The sequence below is a fragment of the Conger conger genome, chromosome 2 (assembly GCF_963514075.1).
Source record: "Conger conger chromosome 2, fConCon1.1, whole genome shotgun sequence".
In the NCBI taxonomy this organism is placed as follows: Eukaryota; Metazoa; Chordata; class Actinopteri; order Anguilliformes; family Congridae; genus Conger; species Conger conger.
Window position 1 is genome coordinate 58,473,648 of NC_083761.1, and position 13,159 is coordinate 58,486,806.

Consider the following 13,159-nt stretch of genomic DNA (forward strand, 5'->3'; position numbering starts at 1 on the left):
CAGAAGAAAAAGGAAGATTAGATTACATCCAGTCCCAAATAATGCTAGAGGTTAGTCTGTATACCGCTCCAGTACATGAGCATACACTGAAGCACATGCATGTAGATGACATCCATTCAGATTTCCTTTATCTGCTTCCTTGAACCCCCTGGCTCAAGTGTCTGCTAAGAGCACACGGCTCTAAATCCCTTTGAAATCTGGCTTCCATTAACTGCTGCCTTGCCCTGCAACAGTTTGACTGCTTTCCAGAGCCATTGAAAGACCCTTGTGCTCTTCGTACGGCTGTGTGAAGCTCGTCTCATTCTCGGCATCCATTAAGACTGCTTTCCCCACAAGGGCTTTGCCTCTGTCCTGCTGCAGAGGGAACCAATAGGGTCTGGGTTTGTTCCTTTCCTGCCAATAACAGGACTGTGGGGGAGGGTACTGACTTGTATGGGAGGCCTCATTTAGGCAGAGACTCAAAACCGTTTTTCAATCAATTATTTTTCACCTTTATTTCCTAAGAAGTGAAGACTGGCTAATTGAGAATTAATTAGGCAAATGGAATGTCCTCGCTGCCCTGCGATGGACTGGCGACCTGTCCAGGGTGTATTCCTGCCTTTCGCCCAAAGTATGCTGGGATAAGCTCCAGCCCCCTGCGACCCTGTTCAGGATAAGCGGGTAAGGATAATGAATGAATGTCCTTGCTCCTTCAAATGTCAGTTTGAAGCCATGTTTGTTACAGAGGTGGCACACAGATGTGTGTTTGATAATTTGTCACACAGAAAAAATAATTCCACAAAGGATACCCTTGCTCAAGGAGAAGTTTGGAAGTTCCTAACATCTAGCTCCTAAAAAGAATGTTGAACGGGTTGGAATGATCTTAAAGATGGTGGACCAATCGATCGATTTCCGGGTCAGGAGCAAGGGAAAAATGTGAAAAATAAGTGATTGGAATGAGCTCTCTTGTCTAATCAGCTCTCTTGTCTAATGCTTGCTAGGGGAATAAGGACTGTTCTGCCTATACTCTCGCAGAATGTAGTAGTAAGGAAGCACATCTGATAATACATGTAGATATTGTGTACAATGTGTGAAAATACACTTGGGTATATTTTACATTAAATTTACAGTGCATATGCAAGAGATTACATTGTTTTAAAAATTATCAACACAAAGAAATGGTTGAAATTTGTGTCATCCTGTTAGGAGTGAGTGATAAATCCACAGCAGTTTTAACCCCCTAAACACTTTACTGGAGAGGCTGTAATCATATGACCCAATCTGTAATCCATTTTAGGATTACAGGAACTCTTGTCAAAACCTTATTTTATGGATTGCTGTCATTAATCTGGCCAAGGCTTCAGTACATTAGACCCTACACTAATCACTCATCCAAAGACAAATGGCACACCATACTGCAAAATGATTCAGTTAAATACTGATTGAACAACTGCAGGTGTTAGGCTGTAGGCAGGCTACAGTACATCCACTAATATATGGACATAAACGTCCAATTGGAAGAAAGTCAAGATGACAGTGGTCATATATATACCGTGTGTTCTGCAATCTCATGAGTTCATCTGAAATAGTCCTGCCCTTTCTACAGAGTACACACAAATTTGAATACTAAATGCCCAACAAGTAAATCAGTGGAGCACTTGTGCCTATTTGCATGTCTCCTTGCAGGGGTTTGATGCCTCCATCATTTTCATACAGGTGCAAATCAGCCCTGTATTGTAGGGAAGGTTATTGTTCAGATCGAAGGGCTCATTCCAATCGCTTATTTTTCACCTCAAAGGAAGGAGATTCTAACTTCTACTATTAGTTCCTAGAAGAGTCATTTAATGGTTTGGAATGTCCTTACAGTGCACTTGCTGCAAGTCAAACATTTCGTCATAAAATGGCTCATTCAAGGGAAGCCAGCAAGGAGAGGCAATGTGTTAAAGTGGATCAAAATGCAACTAAACATTATATGGAGATTGAATGTATATCTGCAGTCTTGCCTCAGGCCTGCTAGACCTGCTGCTCCTGTCGCACCTCTGTGACGCCCCCCTAAGTGTGAATGCAGAAATGGTTTCCGTATAAAATGATTAAGGCTCTGAGCAAATTGGACAGATGGCTCTTGTGTGGGATTTCCTTAAGGACAATGATTGGTGCCATCGCACAGTTGTTGACTGGAGGTTTAATCTGTTTGTCATTTGTTCACAAATGACCCCTCTCCTCCCAAAGGTAACATTTCAGTACAAAGGGAAAAATTATAACAATTAGTCATGTATGAATAACATCTAATGTGAATGTCGTCTTTGGTTTATTATTCTGTTAAAAACATTTTTTGCCCTGAAAGTACCCTACATTATGAGCCTCATATATCAAGCCCAGCAAACAATAAACAGAACCATACGTTTACACAGGAAAATGTCCAGACATATGCATAACTCCTTTATCATATCTGTACATCTGTATGCAATGCCTCACTGAAAACACAGCAGCTCAGTAAATATGAAGTTCATGGCCAAATCAAATGAACAAATATTGGTTTTCAACTGAGAGAACCATGTAATGGGGATCCTGGAAAAGCTATGATAAAGCCATTAAACAATTGTGCTTACCCTTTACTGAACTGATTAAAACAACAGAAAACATTGATCATTACTTTTAAATTAAATTCAGCTACAGCCATGTGTCTCTTACGAAGTTATAATGAGCGAGGGGTCTCTTAAGGTGGTTAGAAAGCATGTTGTAACTTGTAAGTGACTTAGGGATACACATAATAATGTTTTGTGCATAACAGTATGGGAAGATACCAGAGAAGGCAGTTAGATATTGAACAGAGTGCAGTGGTAGCTTAGTTAAGACTAGTTGAGTCAGCCATCCATTATCTAAACCACTTAGTCCTGGCCAGGATCTCTCTCTACTTATGTGAACCTGCATTTCTGTGAGAGGGAACCAAACTACACAGATGTGAACATGCAAGCTCCACACAAAAAGGCCCCAGCTGGGAATCAAAATTGGGATCCTTCTTGTCCTGTTGCCCCCAGTCAATTCAAGTAGTCTCAAAGACCAAACAATGGTGGGGGCATGTTTCCATGTTTCCAAAATTCGCATTATTCATTTAACTCTAACAGAGTATATTTGCATCCAATACATTTTAGTCATTTGGCGGACACTTTTAATCGAAAACGATTTACAAGGGCATAGGTTCTTCCACAAAAAAAACCGGAGTTAGACCATATGAACTCTAAGATTTAACACTGGTTGTTTTACTGCGTCAGAACCTTAAACACTGGGCAACCGAAATAGGGCTATGAATGGTTTATGAATCAAAAGCATATGCCGACAGCAAAACCAAAAACTAAGGTGGGACAGACAGCCACTTATGCATCCATTTCCACAACCACCTGCGAAAAGATGGCACCTATTTGAAAAGTCAACTGGGGCACCGCTATTTTCTGGAACTGCAGTCGTCATAGCGAAGAGAAAAGCGAGTTTCGAACGAGCATCCCTGCCGGCTTATCCGCCCGCCACACCAGACCGCGCGCGCGCACACGCGTACACAGGACCTCAATACCGGCGGAGAGTGGCACACAGGCACCATTCAGCGCCACTGCTCTCAAAACCACAGCAACAACAACAGCATCACAACCACTCACACTGCAGCAAAAGCCAAACTAGACTTGAATACACTGTGGTATGACACGCAGATAATTGGATCAATGTAAAAAATATATATCCATTTTTTTCAGTTCATGCAAAGGGACGGCAAAGGACTACACTTAAGAATTTTTTTTTATTGCACGGAAATTTAAAACAGAAAATTGTAAGTGGTACCCTGGGACAGCTGGTATAGTTTCTAAGGAACACATCCTAAAGAAAACCAGTTTCTCCTCCAGAACGGAGCACCCATCAACCGATTTACTGCACCAGATATCGACTAAGGTAAGCAATCAACAGAAAACGAGAGCGCAAACTATAGCTTCCTCGTTGAAATTCATGTAGATTTAAAATCACGACAACGAATTTCGCACTGACAGCTAATTTCATTTAACGAAAATAAGATAAACATGGTAAATAGGCCTATGGTATTTTAGTGGCAAAACATTTTTAGGCAATTGAACAAAAAACGTCTTGAATGTCGCTTGTGTTTGGACATTGTTGTTTAAAGGTGTGGGAGAACGCTAATGCATATCCCCAACTCATAGGCAACCATATGATTCGGGTGTATAGTGGATAGTTGTACAAATGTCCTCTTTCTTAACAGGGACAGAGGGGTGGATTTACCCGATGTTGATTTGTTACCAGTGCATAATTACTGAAAATATAGTCACTGTTAAGACTAAGACAGTGTTTTCTCCAGATATAATAAGAAAGACTACCTTACAATGCGTAGCCTATGTGTATAGCCTACCTAGGCGTCAATGTTGAAGCTGTATAGGCTATCAATTCCCTTGACTGCATATTGGTTCTTTAGCCTACTATTCGTATTAATCATGTCAGTTCATAGGCTATTAGACTGTTAGATTCGCCCTAAACGTGAACTCGCATTATGCTGTGCCGGTGCTTAAATTATTCTGAAACAGGTTACACTATAGGTTAGTGTTACCTTAACACGCAGTTACAGTATTACTTGAGTCTGTAGATTAATTTGCTGATCGCTAGATACCTGTGTAGAAGTGGAATCGCTTTCCTATATCCAGAACCACTTCACTTCTATAACCTCGGGGGACTTTCTGAATTGATCAAGTCTGAAAGCATTGACGAAGACCCGTATAGGCTACTCCACCCCATCACCATAATCAGTCAATAGTGTCGTCATCGAACCAACATGACAAAATCAGGTTTAGGTGTAATTTCTAAAGAAGTCTAACGAAAAAGCATTTTGTAAGAGAAATGCAAAATTAACCTCGGAAAACTGTACCGCAAACCGAGTTTCATGGGAAGGGTGGAAACAGAATAGCGGGCTATAAATAGATGGTGATGGTGCTGTGGAACATAACATTTTATGACAGATGAACAATTACTGTCACAAAAATATATGTCAAATAAATTGCATAGGTTAGTATGAATTGAGTGGTAGCTGAAATAAGCACAATTAGATGCATTACATTAAATATACATTCAGATAAAAAAAAATCCTACACATTTCTCTACTTACATTTTCATTTATGCTTATATTTTTATGGTGTTGCTAAGCTAAATCATCTCATCCTGGACCTGGGCTAAAAACTTTGCCCCTGAAGCTTCGCATTTCTATGGGCGAACACTCTGTCGCGTATGTTCCCGCAGAGAGCGAAAATCCCTCCAGTCAGCAACCCTCAAACTGTGTGAAACAGATTCCAAAAATAGATCCCGAAGCCTACACGTTTTAGAAATGATAGAAATATGAGACATATTGAGACTCATTTTGGAGGATCAACTATTTGTATTAATGTATTATGGAACAGACTGAAATTAGCCTACTCCTGTCTTAACATTGTCTATGAGCACAGTTGTCTATTGTTTAAAATCTCTTAAGTTTAAGTGTCACACAATAGTAAGAAGCGGGACTTATATGGCCTATTTAGAGAAACAAATGAATTGGCATTTTGCATATTTGTTAGAAACCTATAAATGGCTCTTACTAGCAGTGCCATAAAACTTGCATGTGTAAATTCTGTTTTTCAGTTCCAACAGCAGGTTGGACTAATTGATATTTACACCTGCATCTTTCCCAAAATAAATAGCAGTAAAAATATTAGCCTACTATGAGTGAGCATATCATAACAAATAATTAACAGAATAAATGTAAATGACAGGGTGATACTAAGAAGGGATTGGGCTAATTAAGTAAGAGCAGAGGTTGAAAAAACTGGCATACACACACCCCTACAGGAATTGAGTTTGGCACCTCTGTGCTAGAAGCATCCAGGAGACGCTGAAACAGGTCTGAACATGAGAAGCTGGCATCTCAGCTGTAGTTGTAGCTATGGAGGGCAAGGAGGGGTTTGCAGATAGCTTTTAGCTACTTTGCATCGGAGACCATTTTCTCCTTGTCTCAGTACTGCGGTGTCACATTTCCACTGGGTGGCTGGCTTCACAGGAAGACACTATGCAAATCAAGTCAGGACCAGAAAATAACCAAAAGAACTGAAGCCTCCATGTGTGAATAGTTTCCTTGGATCTCCAGTCGTAGGTCGTTATCACCCTCTGGGCTCCCCTCAGGCAAAGAGGATATCAGTGTGCATGCAGAGCGAGTTTTTTTAACTTGCTGCTCCAACTGAGACATCACAAGCAGCACCTAGTCATGCCCAAAGACAAAAGTCATGTATCAACTTGACGCTTATTTCTTTCTTGATGACCACACGTAATTGTGGTCATTTGAGGTTAATGAAAAGTCAGGAATTTTCTTTAAATTCTGATTCTGATTAATGGTGGGATACCTTCTCTCTTGGCAAACAGGTAATGTCTACCATGTCCTAATCTATTAAGACTGTTTTGCAAGAATGGGTCTTTGCGTAGAAGAAGTATGCAGTTTAGTAGCCTTTTCTGTGATGTGTGATGCAGCACCACCCTGAGCAGCCCCAACCACAGTCGCAGACATGGAAGAGATGGACCTGCCCCAGATGAAGAAGGAGGTGGAAAGCCTCAAATACCAGCTGGCCTTCAAAAGGGAGAAGTCCTCCAAAACAGTCACTGAGTAAGTGCCTCTCCTCTCTCCTTCATGCAGAGTGCCACAGCTGCTTCCATGCAGTATGCTACCAAACTGAAGGCCATACCAGGGATCCCTTCAGAAGGTTGGCAGCATTCAGCTGCTCTCTAAACTTGATAAGCTTTCTCACACTGCAGCAACGCAGGTCTTCAGCGTCATTCTCCCGCAGTGTCAAAGCCTTACCGAAGCAGTGCTCACTCACTCCATCACTCCACTAGGCTCTTGCACTGTTCACATACCAGCGGAGGGGGGCTGGGAGCCATTTGTCCAAATAGGTTATCGCAGATGAAGGATCCTCTCCCAGGAATTGAATGTACTTAGTGAAGTTGATAATGGGTTATGCAGATTTCCTGTCGTTTTTTTTTCTTTGGCTGCAATGGCAAGGCTTTATAGCAGTCTACAATTCTAAGGCTTTAAAGCCGTTCCCCACCCAATTAGCTCAGGATCTGTGTGACCCCTGGTAAATCTAATGAGTTCATTGAGCATACTCCTCCTGTGGTCTAGGGAATTAGCATGAGAGCTAGATCCTGTTCTGCTGTCCCCTCTCCACCGCACCAATATGCGCCCGGTATCAGTGATATGAAGAGTGTGCAGTGCACACGCATTTCTCCACAGACATTTAAGTGCTAAATTGTTTCCATTTGCATTAGATGAACTGAGAGTACACAACACAATCCTAGCCGAATAGGCACCTAAAATGAAGCTATCGACTGTGTAACTCACAGTTGACTGGAAACATCAGCAGTAACGATATAAAAAGCTTCAGTGCTCGATGTTAAAGACATTCCAGATTGGTAATCGTCTTGATGGGATACGAGGCCGGGAAGCGCAGCGCGTTTATTCCTGGCAGTGATGCGCTCTGCCCGCTCCCTTCTGAGCAGTTACATCCTGGCAGAAAGCGCTATCTGCTCCAGCATCTGAACAGCTCCTCTGGAGTGAGAAGCTTCAGCTGTGGTCCCTGTGCCGGTCTGCGGTCTTCCTTTGTCTCCTGTCCTGGCGTAATCTGGCCCTTAGTCACCGTCTGTACACCCGGCACCCACACATACTCTCACTCCTCTCTCACACACACCCCCACATCTAAGCACGATGAGATATGATCTCTGGTTACATCCTCTCAAGCGACAGAAATGGACATCACACTCTCGTACACATCACTTCTGACACACATGTACACCTGCGTCTCTAAAGGGGAAAACATATTACGGATAAAATGGAAAGAACGGGGAGCCTTCAGCTTGGTGTTGATGACGTTTGGTCTCACACTGTCTTCACACTTTGAGTGTTCAGTTTCATAAGTAAATTAGCAGAAATGTCAGTAGCACTCTACTTGAACCCCTCGCCTTAAGGCTGACATAACACAGTCATACACGACATAGCAGCTGGCACCATGTGCCGTAACAGATGATGTTAGTTGATGTCAGATGATATAAAACTGTCATATTCTTATTGGTAAATGTTATGATATGTTACGGTCATAAAATCTGCCGATAAAAGTACGAGTTTTATGCCATATGACATAACCTGACATAATCTGTCATGCCATCTTGTGACTGCTGTTATGCCATGAGTATGACTGTGTTTTGTCAGCCTTATGGCGAGGTGTTCAAGTAAAATGCTACAGAAATGTCTATAGAAATCCCAGTTGGAAAAATGTTGGAAGATCAACAGGGTGCAGTGACCATTCTTCCCCTCTCTGCCTGGCAGCCTGGTGAAATGGATCGAGGACGGGGTGCCCGAGGACCCCTTCCTGAACCCCGAGCTGATGAAGAACAACCCCTGGGTGGAGAAGGGCAAGTGTGCCATCCTTTAACAGACCGGCCCTGTGAGAGCAGCACCACCCCTCCCTCCCCCTCCCCCCCCACCCCCACCCCCGGTCCAACACTGTGCTGCAGGCCCATCGCAGGACAGCGCCCCCTTCTCTCACTGCGAATGTACAACATCCGGCATCGACATGAAACACCAAGAAAAAACACGCCGACTCATAATCATTGTATAGCCATTGCAAGAATTGGAAAACGAGACTCCTTTTATGATATACTTATGTCTATATATGCAGATCATAGTTTTATCCTCGATTCTACTTTGTCGTTGTCGCTGCTGCTTGCGCATTTTAAAATTTATAGCGGCAACTCCACACTGCCAGTGATGGGTGTTTGTTTCCCCGCAGCCAGACGCACGTGACGTGATGACATATAGCATACTCACTGAAACACGGATTTGTGTGCAAGTATCAACCCATTTTACGTTTTAGAATCATCTTCTTTATTTATTTATTTATTTATTTATAGACTGATGCACCACTTGAGTCCTTTGGGCTCTGTCAGATTTCAATGTTGCTGTAAAACATTCTGTTTGGACCTGCACTCTGTTCCTCATTTGGAAAGAAGTTAACTCATTTTTTTGCCATTTCACCATCAAATACTGCCTTGTACACTGGTTCCTTAAAGAGAATGTATATGTACTGCTGGTGGTTAGACAGCTGTTAGCAAGCTCTGCACTGTCTTGTGTGTGTGGGGTAGTGACAGTAGTTGTACACCGGCTAAATCTATGGCCGAGATGTTCAACAGCACAACCTGTCCACTACTGACACTTCAGAAGAAAGGCAAGAATATGGTTTTAACTCTTGTTTGTTTTATATATAGATATAAAACGGTCTATCTAGCTATGTATAACTTGATAACTTGTAAGAGTGCTTTGAGAAATTATGCATAAGATAACAAGTACTAGTTCAATGATGATGAGCAATAAATGACAATTTTTTATTGAATGTTTTACAAAAATGTTTGTCATATTGAATAAAGTAGAGGATTTTTAGACAGCTTGAACCATGTTATTTGTGTGAGGTATAAACATTGTTTGAAGGTCCCACGTGATGAAAGTTAACCAACAAAACCTAAACCTAAGAAAATCCTAAAACGTTTCCCTTGTTGAAGGCATCAAATCTTCAGTTATTCACTTGCACTAGAATTTACAGCATACAAAAAGTCATTCAAAAAGACAAACAAAAAATAGCATTTCGTCTACCTGGACAAATCTTATTTATGGACCCTTGTTTCCTTGTTTCCCCCTCCAAACGTGAACCGGCGTTGCTTTACAGCAGGTCCTTGATGTAGACATTTCGCCGAACGGCGTTTGACACGCCCTCGTTGAAGCGGAACCACACCTCGCTGTTGCCGACCGCTTTCCCCATCCGCAGCTCCACACTGACCGGCCCCTCCTCACCTGTAGACGAGAGAAGATCCCATGAGCCCAAACAAGGCCAGGATCAGCCTCCCCCTGCCCCCGTGGAGCAGCCTCTTCCAGGCCGCTTCTCCATGCAACTCAGCATAAGGATGAAGACCAGAAGGGCTCAGACCACAAGGCCAGGATGAGTCTCCTCTGCCCCTGCGGAGCAGCCTCTTACAGGCCGCTTCTCCATATAACTCAGCATAAGGATGAAGACCATAAGGTGTGACATCCTGCAGGTCCGCAGGGAAAGAATTTCAAAATTTCCCCGACGGCCCCTGCCGCGTGCGTTCACACTTCCCCTTCTTCCCCCTCGGCATCGTGCTGTGATTTTGATCAACAAAGTGAGCCCAACCCCCACGGCTCTGCGCTCCTCGCCACCCAGACCCAGCCAGATATCAAACTAATGCGCAGGATAAAGACAGGCCGTTCCTGTCTTCCTCCATTCACTGCGGGATTACGGCTCTTAATCCCACAGTCCGTCCCCACAGCCCAGCCCAGCCCAGCCACACACACACCGCTGCTCTCTGCACTGCTGGAGACCAGCGACGGATGACATTTAATCCGCCCGTAATAATCCGCCCGTTTAGTCCCCCTCTCACAGCTATGCTCACAAATACATATAGGATCACACCACATTTTCATATGCACGCAGACTCCCAAAATCGCCCTACATTTAAAAGCTGATATTATTTTCTTTGAGCTAGAGTACATGCACACTGAACATAAAGCCAACCAGGCTTTGAAATGTTCACATCCGCTAGTTTACGGAAGGAGGAAGAGGACACGTGGGGATCCTCCCTGGTTTGCATTACCTGGGGCTGCTGTGGACACCGGCTTCTCCTTCGGCACGACGGTACGTCCAAAGAAGTCCACCTCGGGCTGAAATAAAATATCAATTAAAATGGCGGCAATGAGAGAACGTTCCAGATAATATTCCAGTCTTAGGCTCACCAGATCAGGCCCCACATTGAGCCTGCAGACAAGATTCCAGGAATGGGCAGGATTCTTATAGAATGGCCACCACATCCAGCCACAGTTCGGACTGCCTGCCCTTTTCATTTGCAATGAAGCCAAGGCACATTTATTGGCGTGCACACAACCACAAGGAGGAATGCTCACCCATTCACACATACACCAAGATTCATCTGTATGTAATGGCAAATGCATGGTCTGTTTCTCAAAATAAAAAACGAGCAGTCAAATATGAAATAATCCCCCTCAAGCCCCAGCAGATCCTCATCCTCCCTAGGCATATCTGTAAATCATATACCCAATAAAAACCTTTACGCTGAAAGATGCGCCAACCTGCGGTCAGACATGCTCAGGAGAACAAAAACCGAAATGACAGTTTTATTTCCGAAAGAAATGTGATTTCTTTCCACCAGCAGTGGAACCCGGTGAGGAAACAGCGTGGTGGCGGGGGTTCCGTGCTGGCATTATGGCACGGTCCCCTAAGCGCCGCCATTGGCCTGCAAAGCGGATCTGCACACTGGCATAAGGCTAAAGCCAAGCATCTCCCATTAACCTGATTTCTCTGTGGCGCTGGGATTAGATGGAGAAATCCTGCCACATCACATCTCCCGCACCCTCCCCCTGCTCCCCTGTCTGGCCGCACAGCGTGTGGGGACGGGGGGGGCTGGGCACTGCCGCCTGCTCTGGTAGAGTAGTCCTCTGGAGCTCAGCCAGGAGGGGCATTAACACGTTAAAAGTCTTCCTCCAGATAGGGACAGACGGCCTCTTAGCTCAGCTGCTTGGGAAACCATTAGAGCTCTTTATCTGGCCTGTGCGAGTGTAAACCTGAGAGAGGGTTATCAAATAATGAGTCGCAAGCCGACCGCGCTCGGGCCCAAAGGTTAAACGTGGTGGTCGGGCTCCGGACCAGAGGGGGGGGGGGGGGGGGGGGCGGGTGTTCCCGCGCCCCAGATATCGCTGACCCGGATCCAAAGAACACGCGTGTATGAAAATGAAGGGCATCAGGCATATCTTCTCAGTTCGTCCAACGTGCATGTTAGCATTCATTAAAACCCCCCCACCGGGCCAGCATGGTCCCCTCCCCAGACAAGACATGATCCAGTTCTGTCAGAGGACTTCCCGGGAGTCTGGCCACAGCAGGAATATCTCAGCGCTGCTCGGCTCCTGCATGTCTCTCACATTCCCTCCACTTCAGTAGCAGGGGAATCAGGTGGGGCTAAGAGCATGCATTAAGGGCTAAATTTAGGACACAGAAAAGATTCCTCGCACCTTTTTTTCCAGTTCTGCTCTCTGCAAATTATATTTTGTGCAAATTTACATTGGATGCTGGGGCTGAGTTTAGATTTATGCACGACGCAGTGTTTTAAAAATGCTTGGAACGTTCCGGATCGGTAAAGTGTGCATTATTGGGCTGTTAAGAGAATGAGTGAGATTTATACAAGTCCGTGACGGAAACTGCTGAAGTGTAAGAGCCGAGAACAATGCAGAGTGAAGACCATAAGATCCGCAGGGCACGCAGCGGTAATCAAGAGTTTTCCACTGCCTTAAACAGAAAGCCCAGCCCTGGTGCTTGTTACCCCCTTGTAGACTCATTACGCAGCTGATCCATTCCCTGTGGGCCAAACATGTTTGCGTTCTGTTTGCTTGCGTGTTACCCTCCAGCAACCGCCTCCTGTCTGAACCGAGCCAAGGGACAGACCGTGTCTTCACTTCAACATCGAGGCTCATCCTCAGAGCAACTAGCTTCAGCCCACTCTCAGAAAATCTACCGTACTCAGCATGCCAACCGCTGTCAATTAGCTAACACGGCATCTAATTGGCACTTTACAAGATGAAAGAGAAATGTAGTCATTCTGCATTTACATAGAGATATTAATAGCAGCAACATTTCTACCTCTCAAAAAAATCTCACACACACGCGCGCATAATCTTGCAGTTTGTAAATGAATAGACAGGCGGGCTTTGTGCTTTGATGAGGCAATGGCAGAGTGGCCCCTTTTTGGGAGATTAAAGCCTGCAGATGACAGCTCTCTAATCTCCTGTGCTTTGTTAGCAGACCCGGTGGCGAGGGAGCAGCAGCGCCCGGGAAGAGAGCAGCGGCCAAACACAGGGGTCCTACTGTCACCTCACAGACAGACAGGCAGACAGGCAGACAGGCAGACAGACAGACAGACAGACAGACAGACAGGCAGACAGGCAGACAGGCAGACAGGCAGACAGGCAGACAGGCAGACAGGCAGGCAGGCAGACAGACACACACACACACACACACACACACACACACACACACACACA

At 44.6% G+C, this 13,159-nt stretch overlaps 2 protein-coding genes across 2 annotated transcripts in view; one reads left to right on the forward strand and one right to left on the reverse strand.

The window, feature by feature from the left end:
* The first annotated feature begins 2,268 nt into the window (after positions 1–2,268).
* LOC133122671 (guanine nucleotide-binding protein G(I)/G(S)/G(O) subunit gamma-13) lies at positions 2,269–9,482 on the forward strand. The gene is made up of 3 exons (XM_061232758.1): positions 2,269–3,915; positions 6,520–6,652; positions 8,369–9,482. The coding sequence occupies exons 2-3, from the start codon at positions 6,555–6,557 to the stop codon at positions 8,472–8,474; spliced, it is 204 nt and encodes a 67-aa protein (XP_061088742.1). The 5' UTR covers positions 2,269–3,915; positions 6,520–6,554; the 3' UTR covers positions 8,475–9,482.
* chtf18 (CTF18, chromosome transmission fidelity factor 18 homolog (S. cerevisiae)) overlaps positions 8,903–13,159 on the reverse strand; it is a 31,078-nt gene continuing 26,821 nt past the window's right edge. Inside the window, exons 21-22 of the mRNA XM_061232757.1 lie at positions 10,705–10,771; positions 8,903–9,886 (exon numbers count right to left, since the gene is read on the reverse strand). Of these exons, the coding sequence (XP_061088741.1) occupies positions 9,756–9,886; positions 10,705–10,771 (198 nt within the window). The 3' untranslated portion in view covers positions 8,903–9,755. The remainder of the gene's footprint in view (positions 9,887–10,704; positions 10,772–13,159) is intronic.